Below are 22,133 nucleotides of genomic sequence, written 5' to 3'. Positions count from 1 at the left end.
ACAGCTGGGCTCAGTGTATGTAAGGAGTCTGTTGGTTACTTCTTTACTCTGGTCTGGCAAAACCTACTCGGGTTTGGTCCTGGGTGGCAATTTTTGATGTGAGGTACCATCTCGGAAGGAAGGTGGATGGTTTAGAGATGATTTCTAAAAAATAAGGATAGAAACACAGGAAGCAACAGAGCTTGGCATGATTTTGCTAGTTCAGCACAAAAGCTTTATGACAACCTCTCCTGACAGGCTACTAGCTTAGAGCAGTCAGAGAGCCGTCCAGCATGCTTTCAGACTACTCTCTGGCCAGTGGCCAGCTGCCTGACTGAACTGGGAGATAGTGGGCCATTCTTCCAGCGACATCGCTGCACTATTCAGAGACAGGCACGAGCGTGTTACTTTGGAATCTATTTTTCCCTGAGCGTGGCTGAGAGGAGGAGCAGAAATGCCTGTGCGTGGTGGAGAGGAGCGGTACAGTTGTCAAAGCCTGCTGTGGTGTTCCCACGGCCGGGGGCGGTAGGAGTGGGCAGGGCTGGGTGCATGCAGGCTGCAACGTGCACTTAGGTGTCAGGCAGTGCCCTGCACGGGCACGCTTTGGGCTTGTCCACAAGCGCTACACACAGCTCAGCTTTTGTTGAGGGAATCTCACCATGAATTGCAGGCACACGGTTATTTGTCTGTCCTTCTTGCCTCTCTCCCCACTGTTCCTCTCTTCCCTCCTCCCCCATGTATCTCCTGCACTGTCTATGAGCCTTCTCTGCCCAGCCCAGTTTCTCCCGTTGTGTCAGTCTGTTTCTAACCTGCAGCTACTCCGTCTTTTCTCTTCCCTGCTCCCATTAGGATATGTTTCAGGTACTGTCTCTCTCTTTTTTTACCTCTTTACTCTCTCATTTCCTTCCCTTTCTCGGCATTCAACACTTCCACTCATCCAACCTGTTCTGTCTGATCCTGTCATCCCTGTCTCTCTGTCTGTCCGTCCTCCTTGCTCACACATTTCTCCCACAAGGTGAAGTTTTGGGTTCTGATCCCCTGGCCCTTACTCAGATTAAATTCCCACTCACATACAGCGAGGACCTGGGCCCCAGACACCTTCTTAAAGCCCTGGGCGTTTCCCAGGTGTGATTGGCAGGCAGTGGGCTATGAAGGGCTCCTCGTTAACCGACTGTTTTCTTTATTTCCAGTCTGGTGCTGCTGGTCATTCTCAATATGATGCTGTTCTACAAGCTCTGGATGTTGGAATACACTACGCAGACGCTCACGGCGTGGCAGGGCTTGCGGCTACAAGAAAGGTACTGTCACACCTGCTTTGTCTTTGCCTCTTCTTACATGTTTCTTATGGTTGTTAGAGACTTTCCCAGAATGCCAAAGCCCTGGGCTCTCTTGTAGATGGCTTCATTTTTTTTGTAAAACAGAAGTAAGGGGGTAGTTAGCTGAAGCTGTAGGGCCATCAGCATTTTCAGATCTGAAACTGCTGAACATTGCAGAAGACAGCGAGTTAAGGCAACCTCTGCATCTTCCCAGCATCCCATGTAATGGAGGATGCTGTACAAATACATGGTTTGCAGTCTTGGGCCAAGCTTGTCACCTTGATAGCTGACCTTCCCTCTGTATGAGAAGCAGTGTCTTAGACAGAACCCTGTGTACTCAGAGGAGAATTTGGGCCTGACATGTGATGGCAACTGTTAGATAAGTGTTTTGAAAGGTTTGGGTCCAGATATCAGCAAGTTGTTAGAGCGCAGGAGGAAGAGATCACCAGGAGGACACAGTGCACTCCTTAACAACCTACGTGTTCCCTGGGGGTACTAGATGGTAAGCAGTGAAGTGTGATGCAGATTGACTTGGTTTCTTTAATAATTGGTACTGTGGAACCATGTCCAAGGCTGTTTGGGCTTCCTATTTCAGTATAGTGTCCACTTGGTGTGTGCTGAGATGTGTAGAGCTCTAGGCTGTAAGGCAGCAGTTCCCCATTTTCTTTTGCAGAAAGCAAGCACGCCGACAGCCTCCAACCAGACTGAACTTATTGTTGGGATCAGTCTTTATTATATAGACCCCCCCATCTTGTCTAGGGTCAAAGGCAGACATGCCAGTCTGCATTTCCCAGTCTGTGCTCCAGAGCACCTTTTTGTAGATGGAATTTACAGTGGTGACCTGATATCCCATAGTTGTTTGTTTATAATGATAGCCAGTAATTCTGTGTTTTAAATTCCTTCTGGCATTTTTAGATAAATGCTTTTTTATGTACATAAGTGCTTGGTATCCTGCCTGAATAGTCTCTGTTTTCAGAGGTTGAGGTCAAGAACATCCTGAGTCCACCTTGCTAAGGTGTTTTTGTCCTCTTCTGGCTGTACTTTAGTGTAGTCACAGTTATTCCCTTGCTAAGTTAAGCTGGGTTTGACTCTAAGCATCCATAGCCGTGTGCACCCTCAGGATGACTTTGCATTATTTGTCTCATGTTATGGGCTTTCACATTTCTCATTAGGGAAGGGAATTATTATTTTCCCCCTAATAGCTCTGCTACTTTCCCATGGATAGATACATTACAGTGGTTCTGCCTGCTTTATCTTCCTCTAGCACTCTTGGTATGTATTTGGACCACTACAATATAGTATTTAAGTGTAGACTTACTTATATGCTGCTTGTAATGTGCATGTACTGGAATTACATGGGTAGCTCTATCCCCCCCACCCCACCCAGGTAACTTCATTGTGTTGCAAGTGTGACTGCTGTGGAAGTAGACTGAACCCCTCTGCTGGGCATGCTCACAAGCATCTGTTTGAGGCTCTGGAGACATCTTCCATCTCTGGTTCTACTGAGACTTAAGTTCTCTGTGGGCAGGGGCAGGCAGGAGTCCCCCAAACTCAGTGTATAAGTGTACCCATCCTAAGTATGTAGCCTCTCCCCTTAGACAAGGAAAGCAGTCTTATTTATTAGAGACTAGGATTATTGATCAGGGGGAGTGGGGTCCATTTTTTAATTGGTGTTGGCTTTTAATTGTCATGCTTAATTAACATGTCTTTGTTTATCTCCAGGTCTGGAGCCAGCTGAGCAGGACAGATGGAAGCACTCAAGGCACTGATGGGAGGATCACCAGGACTGGCTGCCCAGAGCTGCCACTCAGGGCCATGTGACAGGCCTCAGGCAGCTGCCAGTGGTCAGCCTGGTGAGGAGGTGGAGAGGCCAAGGTGAGGATAAATCCCAGTCAAGCAGAGCAACATAAGGAGTGTAATTAAGGCAATTAGCACAGCAGTTGGAAGGTGTGGCAGCAGCACCCCACTCTGCCCATTTGCTAAGGTAAGAGGGGAACAAGTTAGACTGTTACATTACATTGCTAGGGGAAAAGGAGGAACTTACCCAAGAAGTAAGTTCTAGCTGCAGGTGAGCTCTCACTAACACAAGGACTTCCATAAAGGAAGCTTGAAAATCTCTACTGAAGCCTGAAGGGAGGGATTCAGCTATGTTAGAAAGTAGCAGAGCCCAAAGAGGTAAGCAGAAGACAAAGACAGACTTCTAGCTATCTGCGGGCTCTGCTGGTTTCCAAGAGGTAAGCAGAAGACAAAGTAGGAAAGACTTTTTAGCTATCTTAGAAAGTAGTAGAGCCCAAAGAGGTAACCAGAAGAGTAAGACAGACTTTTAGCTATCTTAGAAACCAGGAGAGCCCGAAGAAGTAAGCAGAAAACGAAGTAGGAAAGACTTTTAGCTATCTTAGAAAGTAGTAGAGCCCAAAGAGGTAACCAGAAGACAAAATAAGAAAGATGTTTTAGCTATTTTAGAAAGTAGAAGGACTTTGCTATCTTAGCTGGGGCATGCAAAAGTAAAGAGCCATACCTCTCAGGAGAAACGGGCAGAGTGGGGTGCTGCTGCTGTGCCTTTCTTCCTGCCATCACCAATCGCCGCAGTAACTGCCTTGATAATGGTCCTCGCGTGGCTCTGCTCGACTGGGCTTTATCCTCACCTTGGCCCAGCCAAGCTCCACCTCCTCACCAGGCTGACCACTGGCAGCTGCCCGAGGCTTGTCACATGGCCCTGAGGGGCAGCTCCTCCCATCAGTGCCTTGAGTGCTTCCATCTGTCCTGATGCTGCTCCATTCAGCAGCCTCCAGCCCTGTGCTGGAGGATTTAATTGGGCCTGAAGGGAGGGAACTGATACCTGCAAATACCTGCCATTAAAAAGTGAGCCAGCGCTGCTGTTACAATAAAGAGAAAGCCCTGTATTAAATAAAGACTGACACAGCATGTCTAGAAAAATCAAAACACAGAAACTGCCCAGGGCTCCCTGTCCCACAACATGACATCGCATCCCATTATTCCCAGCACCGGCCGTGGTGCCATCTGTCAGTGCACACCCCTCCCTAGCAAAGAGAGCACGCTGCCTTCTGTCCTCACATTCCCCACTTTCGGTTCCACCCACACCAACAACTGCTGCAAAAGGCACATCTTTGCTATTAATTAATTACCCTGGTTAAGACAGAGTAACATTGGTCTGCAATTTAGGAAAATACTAAGCATGTTTAAATGTGCTTTTGCCCAAGAAAACTTGCCCCCGTAGGGTGAAAAGATTAGACAGAAACTGATACAATCTACACCCCCATGATCCACTTTGCTTGACTTCGCTTTCCCTAGATTCACTCTCACTCCTGTTCTGCCTGACAGGTTACCCCAGTCTCAGACAGAATGGGCCCAGTTACTAGAATCTCAGCAGAAGTATCATGACTCAGAGCTACAAAAATGGCGTGAGATCATCAAGTCCTCGGTGATGCTTCTAGACCAGGTGAGACCACGTGGCCAGTTAGCGCTGACTAGAGGGTCACTGTGTCCTGCCAGCCCCGTCACTCACGATCCCTCAGCCTTACCTGGCTCCACTGTAGGCCGTCAGGCGTGTCACCTCCCCTGCCGTCTCCCTTTAGATCCGTCTGTGACGCAGCGGTGGGCAGCAGGTCCCAAGGGCTGCTCGTGGGATGCCACAGCTTCTCGGTCACCTCACAGGGCTCCATGCATGTCAAGGAGAGAATCCTACAGGGCCAAAAAACTTCCATTAGCACATCTTGTATTTCGTCTCTGGCATCCCAGTTTGGAAAGCAAACCTTTTTACCTCAACCCTGGGTTCATACGTAGCTTGTGTGGATGAAGGGGCTGCGCTCTGTGTGGGCCCTGAATAGCACAAAGCCGGGGGTTTGGTATCCGCTGCCTAAAGAGCTGGTTGTACACTGGGCTGCTTAGAACAGGTTGTAAATGAAAGTTGCTCTCCTTATGGAGAGAGCTGCTCACCCTGTACCTCGTTCTGCTCGCCCCTTCTCTCTTCTCTTGGATGAATGGTCTCTCACAGGCTCCCATCTTCTCAGGCCCCATTTGTACATCCCACCCGACACACCACTCCCAAAACCCAGATGATTATGGTGTCTATCTATACTTTACCTGAAAGAAGGAGACGCTGATGGGGAAGGAAATGCCAAAGCGCTCTCACTTCTAGGGCAGCATCACAGCGGAGAAATTTCTTGTCTTGCAGATGAAGGACTCACTAATAAATCTTCAGAATGGCATCGGGTCCCGGGACTTCGGGTCAGATCCAGAGGAGAAACGGAAACGTTTCCACTAACAGGCAGGAATGCAGGAGGCCAGAGGACGGTGTGCAATATGTGTAAATAGGATATATAAATATATATATAAAAATATATATATATACACAGAATATAAATATATATATTATATACAGATTTTAAGAGAAAAAAAAAGAAGCCTACGTATCGAGAGGAAGGTTTGACCTCCAACACTGGCTGAAATGGAGCGTCTCTGGTAGCGTGGTGTGTGCGTGTGTGGGAGGGCTGTGCTCTCCCTGCACTGAGGTGCGCTTAGGGGTGCGCCCAAGGGTGCTCCCCTCGGCCCGTGCACCGCTCGTCTGTAATGTTCCTGGCTGTATGTCTGTCTGTCTGTTTTGTTTTTGTTGTTTCAAAGGGAAGCATCAGAGTGAGTGCCCCCACCCCTCCCTGCGCATGAAGGTCCCTGATTGGTTATATTTATCTATACACAGAAAGGGGACACTGTCAACTTTCTCACCTTACTGGCTTCAGGGCAGAGGTTTTGGCAATCGCCGTCAATCCCTTACACAAAACTCTTCCACATTTGGAGAGGAGGCCCCCAGAATTGCTGTAGGTCTGTAGAGAGCAGATCTCGCTGGCAATCACCTTCTATACTTCTTGGAGCAGAAATACAATGTGCTGTCGTGCCGGCCAGCCTGGTTCAGAGAGCAAAGCACAGAAGGGAAATGAGCTGTTGCTGCCTCCTGTTAGTGATACTGCAGTAGTAGCCAAGGTGGGGAGGGGAGTATCTGCCTCCAAGGCGTGCGGCTGGAGGGGAGCCACCCCGCAGAAGGCACACCTCATCCCTTTGACAGTGTCCCCTTTACATTTTCTGTAGTTCTCTGCTTTCCATGTGCTTGGGCCCCTGCCATTAAGCCATCTCGGTGCTGAAAGGGCTACTACCTGTGCGACCTCCCACGGCAGGGGGAGTGCCCCAGCTTAAAAAGAAAACCAAAATTCGTATTTATTTGCAACCGCTCCCGCTACCCTGCTCAGCAAATTTCCCTCCTGCCCCTGGTCTGCGAGACCATTCTGCTTGTACCCAGCTAGCCCTTACCTTGTCTTGTGAACTCTGCAGGAAAGACCCACCTTCCCTTCACTGGGCTATTTACGTGACTGCATCTATATAGCCACAACCGTCACTGTGGATATTTCACCTCTATAGCAACAACTGTGTGGAGATTTACACAACTGCATCTATATAGCACCAAGGCCTCTGAAAGTCCAGGAGAGGTTAGGAGGGGTCACGGGGACCAAAGGAGAAAAGAAAAGACAAAAGGGACCATCAGTGGGGGGCAGGATAGATCTGGAGAGGTGTCCACAGCGTGAGGCGTCTGACTGCTCTCTCTCATAAGCTGGAGAGTGAAGCATTGGCTCCGTAAGCAAGGCAGGTGGTAGAGCTGCATTGACAAGACAATATGTGTTTTCACTTCTTCTGGGGGATAATTCCAGACTCCCACTAGCAGCCACAGAAGAGGGGCAGCGAGGCTGCTCTGTGCGGGGTGCCAAACGCCCCTGTGAGCGGTTGGGATGCAGCACGCTTGTTGGAGTGTTTAATAAATGCCTTTTCATCTTACCCAGCCAGGTAGATCAGGTGACACAGGAGGCCCTCAGTCTCCACCTTGTTCTACACCAGGGTTTTTCCACCTTCTGAATGGCAGGAGGAGTCAGCTGCGTGTTCCCCGTACGCAAATGGTGCAGTTCCAGCTTGTCCATTGTCTCTAGCTCCAGTGGGCACTAGAAGAGCAGGGGATGTACGGGTGAGTAACTGGTCTTAGTATCTCTGTATTAGAAATACCCGCACAGCTGGGTGACAGAGTGGAGTCTAAGGAAAACCCCCACAAGGTCCCACTCATGCATTCCCGTTAGGGAAAGGTAACATATGTTAAAGTAACCTGCTGAGTTTGCCCAACCTGCCTACAATTTTCATGACCAAGTGCTCAACACGTGTCCCGCAGAAGATGACTCACATTTGAAGGAGCACGGATGAAGACGGGTTATCAAAAAGACCTTTAAGAGTGTGAAAGCCAGGTACAACTGGGAAATATGCCTCAGAACTAGAGTAACGTGTATTTATGACTATTTATTTAATTTAATGCTGCTGACTACTGTACTGCTCCCTGACTTTTTTCCAGGGAGGCTGCTGAAATGGCTGCTGTACAATGAAACTGAGGTGCTAGTGCCTGGGAGGGGTGTTCTGTGGCTCACCTGGGGACAGGAGCGCCCTGACTCCCTGCTGTGACTTGCCACACTGGCCAAGAGTCCTGTTTCCCCATTAGTCACTCCCACAATTACTAAGCACAGAAAAATCCCCTGCTGCCCATCTTTCCTTTTTCTAGAATTCAATTCCAAGCACCAAGACAGAGAGGAAGCCCTGTGCTTGCCACCTTGCCCGTGCCAGAAAAGAAAAAGGCCACATCTTGAGAGAGAATCCTGGAGCGTGGGGTCTCTGGCACCTGGACAGGAAGGTTTTGTACATAGATGGACTTAACCCATCGAGAGGCAGAGAAACCTGTCCGAGAGGGTCGAAAATAAACGCTAGTGATCAGAGCTGGTTTCTTACCAGTTCATGTTCTCTTGCTAGTTATGGAGGCAAGAAATCCGTTCGCTCATCCGTGTGTCCGTCCTCCTCTGCGGCAGTCTTCCGGGTTGCCGTCGCGTTATGTTCTGGGTGTTCCTGCTGGCACGGCTTCCTCAGGCTTGGCCTGAAGAGACAAAATTGCACAAGCTCTGTTAAGTTAACACAAGGCCACGCAGAGACAGCTTTAATGATCTCAAGCACTAATATTCATTCTGCCCAGAGTTTAACATTTGACATATACCCTGACACACAGCCACATTAAATCATTTAATAAAGAGCGTTAGGGTGGTGGTCACCAAACAGGACCTTGCACATGCAGTGCCCTTCAGATGAAGGGAGGTTTCTATTTGAGGCCTTAGGTTTCTTTTTCTCCAGTTCCTAGTTACTTTCTTTTTGCCACTGGGCAGCAAGTTGGATAGTATTCATGATCTTTTATTGCCTCTTAATCTATCACGATAGTTATAAAGAGGCAAAAGCCACAATGGCACTAAAGGTGAGGGCTTAAAAAAACCTTGGTGTGTTTTTACCTAGATGCCTTCCTCTAGAGAGCTACAATCACCTGCTACTGCAGTTGAGGCCCAATCAACAGATAATTCCTTTTGCAGCCATAAACAATTCTGGACCTGTCAGTTTATGATTACATTTCCTGGAGAAATCAGTAACACTTTCTAGGAGCAAGGCCGAGCAACCTGAGTGATGTTACAGGGGGTGGTGCTTCTGCCTTCCCTGAGCAGTCACAGCCACTCCCTTGTCAGGGGGTCGGTTCTATACCTGCCGTGCTTACCTGCACCAGAAATCCCGTGTCAGTGGTGGTTTTCTCTATAGCACTTCACAGATGTTTCCCCGCCAAGTCCTCCCTCTGCCCCTCTGCTGCTGGTAGTCTGCCAGGTGAGCGCAGCTGGGCTTTGATTTGCAGAATCTGAACAACTACAAAAGATGGATGTTTAAAAAAGCATCTCTCCAGCCAAACGTGCAAACTAATGCCAACAGCTATTAGCCTGATTCTTGTGAAGTAAGCTGCTACCTATTGGGAGAGGGAGGAGCAGGGACAGAAGGCTCTGATGTGCCAGTTTGTGTATCTCACCTCTTTATAGGGGAGAAGAATATACTCACTAACCCCAGCTTGATACAATCTTCCTTTCTCATAAGTAGACCCTTCTAATGCTTACCTTAAAAGAGGTGTTTGGGTTCCAGCATCTGGGACGAGCTCAAAGTGAGTTTGAGACCTGGATAACTGCTATGCTACCAGACATTCATAAAGCAGATACCAAAGGTATCTAGTGCAGCGTGTAAAGTCTACGAAGGACCAAAAGACTGGTTATTCCAGGTGGTAAGATCAGAAGCACGTGCCCAAGACAGGAGCATTGCTGGGTCTGTACATTCCACTTAAAAGAGAGGAAGGTGCCTGCAGTGCTAAGGATAGGAGCTTAGCTAGGAATTAACTGCACAGCCATGCTTTGTGGGTGCTCAGCAATTAACGATAATCCAAGGCACGCTTCAGTCAGAAAGCTTTGATATTAATTGATACTAATTGATGCTAAGTTCTACATTAATCCTTTCTGGCTCCCTTAAGTCCTTTGAGAGAAGAGAAAAGAGTCACACAGCTTTGATCTCCCCTAACATATCTCAGTGATGCTGCTGACACCGAGTATGCATTTACACACAGCTTACACATTGCCACACCAGTCTGCCATTTGACCATCTGACCCCACTTGTCTAGTTTAAGGCTAATAGAGGGAAACATAAGAGATATGCACATGCCTTTTGTTATAAATAAACATGACCCTGTGTTGAAAGAGGCAAGGTCTCAAAGCACGATGCTTTGCTGGATTTAAAGCCCCTGCACAAAACCGCCTCTGAAATAGTGAGGCCTGCCTTGCCATACCCCCTCTCAAAGCCTCGCATGCTCCATCTGTGTTCTTATCAAACAGACCCCCTTAGTTTCAGCTCACCTGGGTGTAGATGGGGACAGGCTTTTTAGCCTCCTTGTCTCCTCAGCACTAAACTATGTAGCCTACATACATGCTTTTTCCTACCTTTATACAAGAAGGTAGAAATTTGTTTTTTGGTCTGGGTACTTGAAAGGAGACCTTTTAGATAGGCTCTACAGTCATTTCTGTGCAGATATAAAGGTGACAGGATACACCTGAAATACACCAAGGCTGAGTGAAAGATGCACTTGCAAACCTCACGCTTTGGCTTTCCCCATGTCAGATGTGCACACATGCAGGGTTTGGCACATACAGTACTTGTGTGTCACGCGGCCTTAATCCCTCTCCCTCTCCCGGTAGCTTTGCCTTCTCAGACATGTATTTCCATGATCTTTCAGTGACCCTAAGGCACCTCAATAGAGCAGACAGACAGACAGGGCAGCCTGCAGCTCTCACCCCCTCCAGCACTAGGACAGAGTGGTGGAAATAGTCTCCAGCCCTCAAAAGCCCAGCACTGCTCGCACAGAATGAGCTGCAAAATAGAGGTTAGTGGCAGACGTTTTGGGGGAGTGAATCGTCCTGGCAGGTTAGAAGGGCCTTTCTGGGCTACTAGGAGTGGGAAAACATTTTTGACTCCTCTTCCTCTTGGGGTCATTTACGTGAGCACAGTTAGCATAAAGCCAGCATGTGAGTTAATGTCTGTGAAAGGCCCATCTGTAAGGGCTGGTAGCCAGGTGCCCGCGATCTCTAGCCCATGGGAAAGGAACCGCTTCCCCATTTAGAGGTGGGACAGTACATGGAAAAGCACAGTCAGTAACAAACACTTTAAAGCAACAGTGCCTGGCTCAGGGGGCAATTGTCCCGTTTGTCAGGGCAGCTGCTGCCGTCCCACAGTCCCCGACAGCACCGTGCTTTCTGCGCTGCCTGCTGACCTCCAGGGATCTTCCCGGCAGGATCTCTGCCAGGCTTGCTGCCACTGGTGTGTCATGGCGCAGTCACGTGGACTCTGGCTTAGTCTTTTCAGTCTCAGCACTAGTTAAAATACCCAGCAGAGGCTTGCTTAAAACAATACTCAAACCAGAGACCCCTAAACCAAAGCATCTGAGGTAAGTGGCTCACAAACCGTATGTGTCAGCGTAGTTCCCGAGACGCGGCTGCGCTGCCTTCCCCCTGCCTGGCATGCTCCGACCTCTCTATGCTTTGCAGTCTCTACAGCACGAGTCTCTCTGTGCCATAATACCTTTCTTTTTCTAGATGTGCACACTGGCCAAATAATCTCCTCGTGTCTTGATCGACTGCCGGTTAGTTCCCGATCTAGCCAGACAGCATGGGCTGATCTCTCAGCATGGCTCCGTGCCGTGCCATGCCCGCCTCCCACACAGTCCTGCAGTGCTTGCTATGGCTTTTCCCTCTGCCCTCACACCTTCGCCGCCGGACAATCATTCCCTCTGCATAGATGAACTGACCTGGTGCTGTCCCTGCTTGCCTTCCCTTCCTGCAGTCTGTATGCTCTTTAAGTGAATGTGTTTTATTTTTTTCAGTAGAGAAAAAGACTTCCTTCTGCTGAAGGAATTATATTTGCACATGGCTCAGGGAGGTACCTCCTCTGGCCGTTTCTGTTACCTCACTCATTTAGGCCAATTCCATTGCTAACGTTCAATGGCCACCTTCCCCAGCCCAAACCCCGAGAACAGCTAGGGAATAAAACCAACGTGCAGCTCAGGTTCTAGAGCCCTTTGGTCGTGTCTCAGTTTTGGCCCAAACTGCCCCGGGGGCACTAGGATTTGGGAGGGCGGCTGTTACAAACTGGCAACTTCATCCAGCAAAGAGGTGGAGCCTGTGCCACAGGCGCGTTGTTCCCTGCGTCCCAGCCCACCTCCCTTGTAACAGCACTTAACAGACACGGCAGCACTAACCTGGCTCGTGGCCTGATGAGCTCGGGGGGAGGGAGGAGCAGCAGCACCGTTGCGGCGTTACAACTGCCCAGGACTGGCATCGTGTGGCTGTGGCACCTCTGGGACGTTCCCACTCTCGCGGCAGTTCATCTCCCATCACGTGCTCCAGGCCTGGATAAAGCTGCTATAATAAACCTGGAGCGTGTTCTCCCCACCCGAGGCCCTGGAGCCCACAACCCCAGTAGCTGTGCGTAACTGTGAATTCACGGGGATCGCCTCGTGTCGGCGAGGAGTGGGGCGTACAATCACCCGCAGGCTTTCACCACCAGAGCCTGGGGGGCTGTTGAACTCTGGGGTGGGGTGGGGGAGGAACCTGGTTTTGTTTTAGGAGTTGTCTAACTGTCATAAACTTTGCGCTGTGCGCAAAACGCGATACAATGAAAATGAAACTTACCTGCTAGAACCTAGGAACTGTAAAGGCTGTGCAGCCAAAACTTCATGTAAGTAGCTAGTACAATGGAAGTACGGTATAAATTAAAAAATCTATCAGACAAACAGCGCGGCTCGTGAGTGCTTTGTTCTTTTATTATCCTGCCTACTCTAAAGTCTCTTCTGTCATGTCCAAATACAGAGACAGTTCTTGTCAGAGACCAGCCAGGACTGTCTCTTCCAGGTCGCAGCCTGCCTTTAACACCACCCTTGAAAAATCCCTTTTTTTAACTATGAGAATCTTGAGCAAAATTTACACACCATTTTCTCCTGCCTAGAACAACACTGGGCAATGGTCATATCTGTCTGCAGGAACCAGAAAAGTGAAAGGTGTCCAAAAAAAGCATCTTAAGAAGATGCGTGTAAGATACCGAAGGTGCAGGACTAGAGGAACGGCCCTTCTTTACCACGTGAGGGAGCTCTCAAGAGATTCTGTTTACTCCTTTCTTGACTTAACATTATGACACCACAGGGGGCTATCAATGCTCCACCGGGACTGAGGAGCAGAGCTGAAGTGGGACAGAGGTAAGTGACCTTACCTAAAAATCACCGTGGGTCTCAGTGCGTGGTCAGTGATGGAAACTACTTTTTCCCCTTTTGGATATTAGGTTTAAGGAACCAGTGCCCAGACTACAACTGTGCTTCAGCTGGAAAACGTGCCAGACTCAGCTCTGGACTTGAGAGCGATCCTACTGTGAAGCCTGCGTTGTAGTAGTTGACTAAAGTTGATACCCACTCTGAAAAAGGAATTTTGAACAACTGCCAGTTAGAAATCTGGCCTGGGCCTGACTTACACATGGAGTAATCTCTGTGGTTTTAGCAACACATAAAAGCAGCAGAACAAAGCAGAGGAAATCCCATAGGTGGGCAGCATGCCTTGATTCACAAGCACTTTGTAACTATTCAGAAGCGTCAGTGTAGCAAAATTTGTCAACTCCTGCAAGCAGTGTAGGCTCCATTGCAGCAGGGATGTAACAACATCTGCTGTAGGAAAACACATTCCCCATTTTGTCTTAAGGGACAACTCCACCCTGGCCAATATTTCTGCCTTTTTTCCTCCCCATAATCCTAGTTGTTGAGCTCAACTGACGTACATTTGAGGCCAGAAAACAAATTTTACTCCACTTAATCAGCTCTGATTGAAAAGGTAAGTCTGTGTAGGAAACACTGAATTTACAGCATGATCATTGATGATGAATGCTGACTATTCAAACCACTAATTATCACGATGAACTAGGGAAAAATAAGCGTTTTCTGTCTATTCCTGTAGGGGTTGCTGTGCTATAGCATGACCAGACTATCCCAGGCACAGAGTACTGCCATTTACAGGGCTGTCCCTCCCTTCTCCCGGGAGGGCCGTGCATCCTATGCCCTTGGCTTGCCCGTTTTTGCATCGGGCTGCCTTCCTGCGGGGGTTTCCCCAGGAAGGTGACCTCGTACCTTGTCCTACGGGCTGGCCTGTTGTTGCAGCACACGCTCTGCGGGTTATTCCTGTCACTGTGTCTCTGGTAACTTGAGGAGCAAACCTGCTATGCGAGGCAAAGGGAAGGAACTAAGAATTTCAACACTTGCTAAATAGAAGAGGGGGTACAGGGGATTCTTATACTTACGTCATACTGCCTGCCAAAGGAGGAGCACTTCAGGATCTATATTCTCAGTTCTCTCCTTCAGAAGCAAGTGTGAACAGGCACAGGGTCTCGTCCTTCCTACTACACATTTTCAATTCTAATGCATCATAGTCCTTGTCCTACTCTGCCTGTGCACCAGAGCAACTTACCAAGCAACAACAACTAATTAATTAAATTCTTCCTGTTTAACAGCAATAAGACTGCTTGGGCTGTAACATACAGTGGAACATCACCCTAAGGTGATCTCATGCCCAGTCCTGCAGGTCAAGAATAACATGACATACACAGCCTTCACCTCTGCAATGGAGAACTAGCACATTTAGCAAATAAAGGTGGTGGTGACAGCAGCTAAGAAATGACACTTAACATTTACAAAGCTATTAACGTGATGATGGGACTGAAACTTGGGAAGGAGCCGTGCTGCCCACGCCCCTGTGCCCTTTGCTCAGCATGCTTCAAAAGAGGAGTCCTTTAGCAATGGGCTGGCAGCTCAGAATGGAGTCATGGGGGCAAAGTCAAGGCTGTACAGAGTCCAAGGCAAACGGAAGAGAATTTACACTTCCCCGTATTTCCTCCCGACGGCGCAGAGCTCCCCCTCAAACCTGGCTGGCATGATGCGGTCCTTCTGTCTTCAGAGCCCCTGCAATTGAGAGAAATCCTCTTGGAGCACGAGTCATCTGACCTTACTGAAGTGAGGATCGTGATGAAATCAGGGTGATAACTGACAGGACGTGAACAAGACTTTAAAAGATCTCGATTTTGGTCTTTTGCACACAAAGCCCTTTCTAGCAGACGCTTCCTTTGGTGATAGTGCCCTTATGTTCCTCCTGAGCACAGCTCCCCATCTGCAGGGGACTGTGACTATTCCCCACTCCACAGGAATGGGCAAAGGAGGAGTAACTACACATAGCCTGAACGTGAACGTGTGCATTGGTTAGGGGTTTAAAGTAATAGTAGTACACCCACCCCCCAAAGATACCTGTGTTGCTTCTAAGGTCACTGGGGAAGCTCCAGAGCAGGAGCACAGCCAGACTCCAGGAGTCTGCCGTCTGCCTTCTCTCCGCCCCCACACACGCCTAACTCACTGTAGTAAGGCTGAAAGGCTGAGACACACAAGCAGTGATTGACTGTTCCCTCATTGCCTACCGTGGTGCCGGTCGTGCCGCTGACTCCTCTCTGCTATTCCTCCACAGGCACAGCACAGTTTTCCTTGTTTTCTGATGGAATCGCAAGATAGTCTGTCCTGTAGTTGGAGGGAAGGAGGAAAGCATAACCTCAAGTGCTACAGTGCAAAAACCAGTTTGGGTCCATTCACCCTTGCAGAGATACTGAATGCCTGTAAGTATCTCTGAGGTAACAAATGCCACCTGTAGAAGATGCTCGCAGTAGAAAACTCTCCTCATAGTCAGGAGCAGACACTGAGTCTTCTCTACTGTAAAATCCTACGCACGCAGCCTTCCTACCATGTACAAAGAGCATCCTTACCCACACCAAGTGTGTAGAAAGATGGGAATGGGCCAGTACAAAAATCTCTGCTGTGTCAGCTGCCTCTGTGAGTCAGATCTCCGAGGGCAGCCCTCCAGGAGAGCGTCTGCGTGGTTCAACCCGGGCCACTTCGGAACACTGCGCGCCATGGCCACCCTCCCTACCTGGTGCGCTGTGCAAGTGCGCTGACTTTTTTGGTACTCCTGAACACTGCAGTGATTTCAGACATAGCAAATATCAGCTAGAAATGTGCAATAGCAAAGTTCAGTCTTCTTGCAGGCTGATCTGGACTGGGAGATCTGAAGGACCCTTGCAGAACTGCTGGCACCCGCAGAGTTTTCACACTTACGCATTTTCCTGGGCAGCCTCCTCTGCCTTAGAGACTTTCCTGTAGCAATAGACCATTTCTATCAGCAGCCACAAGGTGAGGAAGACCAGCAGAATATACATCATAATCTCAGAGATGACCGAGGTGAAGTCTTCTCCAGCTGTTGGGAAAATGAAATAATCTCTGATCACTTACACGCAGCTATTGGAGCACAGCAGCTCCACTGACGCTTCCACCCTCATGTCATCCTTCCTAACCCACCTTGCCAGAGATACTCAGGTGTCACTAGATTGTGAGGGGGCAAAAGACAGGGAACAGGCAGGGCTGCCAGCAGGATATGCCAGCCACGATCCCGCTGTGTGTCTCCAGCAGGATCAAACATGCACAGGCTCGCGTGTGTCTGCCACCCACACACGCACACGGATTGCTCACCGTTAGCCTATCTCATCTTCACACTCCGTTTCCTTTGTGCATCCTACTCGCTGGTGTTGCCTGACTGTATTGTGCCACCAGTGATTTGAAAGAGATCAAAACACAGAGATGCTCGTGGGGAAGAAGGGAAGGGAAGACACAGCAGAAAAAGATGAACACTAAAAGCTCTTGTCCCTCTCTGAAGAGAAGAGCAGAATTCCCACTGATTTCTAACAAGCCAGGATTTCAGCACTGAACTGAGCGAAACCAAGAGGAACACAGAGTCTCAGGAGCACTGCAGAGGGAAGGAGGGACTGGGAGAGGGTGGAAGCAAGAGACTGATAATCAAAATGGAGAACGAGTCGTTCCAGGAGGGAGGGGGCGGAAGCAAGGAAGCAGGCGCTGCAGGAGCCCTGGCAAAGGCTGTGCTGTAGCATCCTGGAGCCGCCAGGGGAGAAGCCAGGGTTTGGAGCAGAGAAACTGGAAACCTCCGCTTGCTTTGGTGCCTGCCCAGCTGTTCCCAGCTGTTGCCCCAGCCTGCCAAGCTTATTATACATTCACACAACCACTCTGAGCCTAAAAAGAGGCTGCAGCCAGCAAACAAAACGCAGGTCTTTCCTCCTGAACCCTGTGTAGTGTTTGTGGCTGCCAAAGACAGACACAATTTCCTGGCAGCTCGGTGGCCCCTCTCCTGCAATGCAATGACAAACCGTATCCCCGGATGCCAACGCCCACGGCGAGTTAAGGCACAGCACGCTTTCTGCCAATCCTTCATACCCTCCTCCACCACGGTGAGGTGGATCAATCTGGAGCTTGTGAAGAGAGGGCGGTGAATCTCAAACTCGAACTCCCGGGTGATGTTACAGGTGTAGATACCCGAGTCGTTCAAGGTCACATTTAACACAGTGATGGATACGTCCTGCATGTCTTTACTCCCATTCCACTGTAACCGACCACTGAAGCGGCTTGGAAATTCATGGTTCGTTTTTCTGTACTCGTAGATCTGTGAGGAAATGTAAAGGGATATTGTGATGAAACACTGACTTGTATTTCAGACAACAACAGAGTGTATACAAGGAACATCATCATCCTCTAGCTACACACATGTATGTTCTGGGCTGTGGCTTCCTCAGTAACAGCAGCCATTCATATTCTGTCACCCTTTACCTCAAAATCTCAGACTACTTTCCAAAAGACAAAAAACTGAATTATCTCCATCACAGAGGCAGAAAAATTAAGGCACGGAAAAACAGAGACACATGTGGAGAATGACACAAAAGATCAGCAATGGAACCAAAAACCAGGATCCTGCGGTCTTCTTGCCTAGTCTGTTGGTCATCTAGCATGTAAGATCATCTTAAGAAGGAACCACAGAATAAATACAGCAATGACAAACAGTCATTTTTGGTAAGCCCTGGGATATTCAGCCGAAATGAAAGTGTTGCAGGATAAATACGACAGTGTGAAAACGGTACATCAGAAGAACAGAGCTTTGGTGGCTTTCACAGGCCTCATCTCTCGAAAGTTTCTGTCTGACCACAGTCCCCAGCATTAAACTGCCCGCCCCAGCTCCCTTTCGTTACCATTCTTTGGTCTTCCCTGGGGATTCTGCTGCAGGACAAACTTACACTCTCATAACTACCTTTTGTCTCCTCCCACATGAGTTCACCGGACCGTGTTTCACAATGAGATCTATGAAAACAAGGGCTCAGCTACCAAACATACATACAGGTTCATCTTTTCCACCCTCCGGCCTGTAGAACCATTCCACCACTGTGCTGGCTGTGACCTCTTCCCTCTTCATGCAGGAGATGCAGAGTAGCTTCATGTGCGTTCCTTGGACAGCCTCTGTCTCTGATGGAACTTCAACACATACCGCAGAACAAAAACCAGCTAGGGAGAAGGAGCAGCAGAGAAGAAGCAAGACAGAGAAGTGTAAGGCAGAATTAGAGAGACATCAGTTATCCACACCTCAGCATTTATGATCAACATAATTTCCAACAGAAAACTGTCTGATGCATTACTAGCACCCTCTGGCAACAGATAAGTCTCAAATGTCAAATTTTACCAAGCTTCCTTCTCTGAGATATCAATACTTCACAATAATTAACAGAGGGTGATCACTTCATGCAGATTCACCTCTCCAGCATCTGCTTTGCCACAACTTTAATTTTTCCCATAGTAATTATGCCATTTTAGAGGCATTGTTCATTGCTGAGCATGCTCCTCTTACAGTAGCAATTACAGTCTGGTCTGAGAGAAAGCCCAGAATTCAAGCACGGAGGAACAGCTCGTTCTTTGTGCTAAGTTAAAAGGTCTGGATGTTTCAATCTGGCAATGTGTCCAAAACCAACTGGGAGGATTCGCCACCCTTCCTGTTTCTAGGTTTCATAAGCAGTACTGGGAACCAAGGGGCTTGGACTCGAGTAAATTTGGCAGCGGGAGGAGTTATCGATTTTACGTTCATTCCTGTTCAAAATGCTTCCAGTCAGATCTGGGCTAACGCTGGTAACTATAAGATACTGCTCTCCCAACCAAGACAAAAATCATTGTCTGTGAAGCTACGTACTTGATAAGAAAAGGAATGCTTCAGCATGACATCTCAGACTAAATCCCTGCTGACGTTTGTCCCGTGGGCTAAACAATACTGGGTTCTGTCTGTCCAGACCTGTCTCCAAAGCCTAGAGTTTAGCTCACTGAAGATGCTGACTTTGCTGGCTGCTCCCCCCTCCCCAGCCTCTGAGATACCATTAACCCTCTCTCTCAAGCACTGTGTTATCCCAGGACCTATCCTGGAAACAGCCCGATTCCAACTCTCCCGTACTACCAGCTCCATGGGTAGCACCAGCTTTCTGGGAGAAATAAGAAGCCACTGGATCCTGCTCTACTCCGGCTAAATTAGATACGTACACACAGATACACACCCACACACAGAGCTTTAGGCATACATGCACGTCAAATGTAGCTGTATTGGCAAAACTAACAAACCTTTTCTTGGTTGCAGAAAAAAACCCTATAATTGCAATAAAATTACTCCAGTTTATATGAACTGCACGGAAAACTAGCACTAACGTGCACTGCTTAACGGTTTACACATCCTCCCTGAGGCAACTAAATGTTAAATTACATTGCAAATTTCAAAACAACAGTGAACAGGAAACAGTAAAGAACCTGCATGCATATGAAAGCACACGCTTTGTGCCCTAAGTCTACCTAGCAGTAATATATTTTCTCTGCCCATACTAACTCCATTACATTCACACTAACTCTCCATGAATGTCATTTCCTTCTCCTCTTGTAAACAAAAAAGCCACTTCAAAGGCTGGTCTTCATGACAGTGTTAAAGGAACCTTGCTAGAAAAAGCGGTGCTTTAAAGAAGCATCCTACAAGAGGCAAGCACCAGATTTGGTGGAGAACCTCGCTGAAGACAACACGGAATGGAAGCACCTACCCCAGACCACCAACACGACCGAAGATGCACAAACCAGCCTCGGCAGTGCAGCCATTGTTCCGAGCCAGGAGCGAATCCCAACCTGGGCAGAGGCTCTTTCGGAAAACGCCGCTTCTCCCCTCCTCGCCGTGGACCCAGCGCAACAGGATGCCTCGGGCTGCCGCCTGCGCCTCTCGCTTCGGATCTGCCGTCGAGAAGGGAGCCGAGGGTGGGCGGCAGCCGCGGGCGGACTCGGATCCGGGGGTGCCGCTGCCCGGGGCTGGGCTGGGCTGGGCTGGGCTGCGGGGGCGCGGGCGGCAGCACCACGGACAGCGGCGGGGAGGCGCCGGGCGCGGAGCAGCAGGTGGCTGCGGGCGGCGCGGCTCAGCCCGGCTCGGCTCGGCTCGGCTCAGCCCGGCTCGGCACGGCTCGGCTCAGCTTGGCCCGGCCCGGCCGGCGGCCCTTTGTTCTGCGGCCCGGGCGGGGGGAGCGCGCATGGCTGCGCGGGGGGCGCAGCTTCCCCGCCCGCCGCGGCCGGCAACGTCTGCGCGGAGCGGGGGGCCCGGCCCGCGGCAGGCATGCGCGCCCGCCTCCCTCCCTCCCCGCCCCGGCCCCTTCGGGGCTCGGCTGTCCCCAGGGCCCCAGCAGCTAACCGGGCTGCTCGGCCCCTTCGGGAGCCACCGGCGCGGCTCCGGCATCCTCCTCCCCGGCTGCATCGTGGCAGCTTGGCTAGAGGAGCCAGAGAGGGGCTACCAGCATCATTTGCCCAGCCTGTAAAATAAAGCCAAGGGGGGAGAGCGGGGGAGAGTTACCCATGCAGGGTCACAGAAAGGCCTCTGCCTCTAATGAGTTTAATACTAATGTTTGCACAGCTCTGAAGGTCACAGTTGGAAATACTGGGAAATCCTCTCTCCTCATGTTCCAGTCTGGTTCCCAGGAGTTTAATGCCAGCAGCAGGCTGGGCTTTCTCTTCTTGGACTGGGGCCACCATGCCCTGAAGGGCTTCTCCGACTTTGAAGGTCACAGTGGACAGAGAGGGAAAAATGAAGTGCTTGTTAAATGTGCTCCCTCTTTTTAAAGCATCTGCTCTGACGGCAGCTCAATAAACCGCACCATCTATTGAATTAAACCTGCCCAACCCCATCAGGGAACGACACGTGAGTGACTCAGTGCCAAAACCCAGAGCGCAGATCGCGAGACCCACCCAAACAGGGAAATCTGCAGCCATCAGAAAGCATCAGCTCCGAGCCCTTCAGCTGGGCACGGACTCTCGGTAGGGCACAACGCTGCCGGCGGTGGTCACCACCGCAGCTCCGGGGCCTCCCGACCACATGCAGACTGGTCCCTACACTGCTCAAGCAAAGCAGGCGCAGAACAAAGCCAACACTTTTCCTAGACATCATCTAATCATGTTTGTATCAGCAAGCTGCATTCCTCATCTGCCAATAACCACACACAGAGCAACTGCCTCCACGTCACCCTTCATAGCCTACTGTGACAACTCCACTTAATTCCTAGCTGAGGACATCTTCCTAAGTCCTTGTTCTGCTTCATTTTACTGACTGGACACGTTACTCCAGCCCATGTCTGGCTGTGACCCCTGAAACCTTCGCAGCCCCGAAGCCACAACAGTCCCTACATGCTGGCCGTCAGGTTTCCCTGGCTGTCCCCTCTGCTCCTGGCCTTCTCTGGGTTACTGTGCTTTCCTACCAGCAAACTAACCAAAGAAACCACCTATTTAATGTATCTCCAGGAGGCAGATCTGACTATGGAGACCAACAGCTTGCGAGTCAGTGGTTGAAGATGCCAGCAACACACTTGCAATTCCCCTCTTAGAAGCCATCCAGCATGAATATCCAAATGATAAAACCTGACTTTTCTCCACAGGAAGATAAAATGGCAGCCACGATACCCAGAGACGATGGAAGGACGTGGCCTCCTTCATTAAGCCATTTGCTTTTCTCCCATTGCCCCTTCTATATTCACAACAACTCAACACAGGGAAGGGCAGGCTAAGCCACAGCATTTCCTCCTAACTCTTCTGGAACAACCCAGCCCGTGCACGGCGGATGAGTGCTGATGGTGGGTTTTTTACAGACACAGGAACTACTGGACAATGTCCCCGGCTATCTCATTTGACAACCACCTGTTTCATGAAGTACAGAGCAAATCACATCTGCTCTCAGGAAGCCAGGTGCACTGCCAGCAAACGCAGAACACGATCAGCAGAGCTGCACTGTTCGTGCTACGGCTGCTCTAATTACATCTATTAGAGAATCGTGCCAGGGAGGAGAGAGAGGGTCGGAGAGGATTAAGAGGAACGAGCAGCTTCACAACGCTGATTCGGCCAGCAGCCACTGCCTGACCCTTCAGCCCTCTCTACTCCTGCCTTAG

General features: G+C 49.6%; 2 protein-coding genes across 6 annotated transcripts in view; one reads left to right on the top strand and one right to left on the bottom strand.

Annotated features, from left to right (window-relative positions):
* Nucleotides 1-12,512, top strand: part of GRAMD1B (GRAM domain containing 1B) — a 63,549-nt gene extending 51,037 nt beyond the window's left edge. For 3 of the 5 annotated variants that reach the window (XM_068418199.1, XM_068418197.1, XM_068418200.1), the window contains 3 exons: nt 1,170-1,277; nt 4,638-4,755; nt 5,491-12,512. In XM_068418199.1, the coding sequence (XP_068274300.1) occupies nt 1,170-1,277; nt 4,638-4,755; nt 5,491-5,580 (316 nt within the window). In that variant the 3' untranslated portion in view covers nt 5,581-12,512. The remainder of the gene's footprint in view (nt 1-1,169; nt 1,278-4,637; nt 4,756-5,490) is intronic. The other 2 variants (XR_011049735.1, XM_068418198.1) reach the window with 2 other exon arrangements.
* A 1,964-nt stretch (nt 12,513-14,476) lies between these two features.
* Nucleotides 14,477-19,830, bottom strand: SCN3B (sodium voltage-gated channel beta subunit 3). The gene is made up of 6 exons (XM_068418384.1): nt 19,761-19,830; nt 18,038-18,201; nt 17,086-17,311; nt 15,919-16,057; nt 15,231-15,327; nt 14,477-14,724 (listed from the first exon to the last, which is right to left on the bottom strand). Exons 1-5 carry the CDS (start codon nt 19,813-19,815, stop codon nt 15,264-15,266), a joined length of 648 nt encoding a protein of 215 aa, XP_068274485.1. The 5' UTR covers nt 19,816-19,830; the 3' UTR covers nt 14,477-14,724; nt 15,231-15,263.
* Between the last annotated feature and the right edge of the window lie 2,303 nt (nt 19,831-22,133).

Source organism: Nyctibius grandis, chromosome 25 (assembly GCF_013368605.1).
Source record: "Nyctibius grandis isolate bNycGra1 chromosome 25, bNycGra1.pri, whole genome shotgun sequence".
In the NCBI taxonomy this organism is placed as follows: Eukaryota; Metazoa; Chordata; class Aves; order Nyctibiiformes; family Nyctibiidae; genus Nyctibius; species Nyctibius grandis.
Note: the sequence above shows the minus strand (reverse complement) of the source record. Positions and strands in the feature narration are given on the sequence as shown.

Coding starts and splice junctions, on each gene's coding strand:
- SCN3B (XM_068418384.1), bottom strand. CDS start 19,815: ATGGCTGCACTGCCGAGGCTGGTTTGTGCATCTTCGGTCGTGTTGGTG. Junction 17,312..18,037: donor AGGGTGGAAAAGATGAACCT/GTATGTATGTTT, acceptor ATTTCCTCACAG/ATCTACGAGTACAGAAAAAC. Junction 16,058..17,085: donor CCTCACCGTGGTGGAGGAGG/GTATGAAGGATT, acceptor TTTTCCCAACAG/CTGGAGAAGACTTCACCTCG.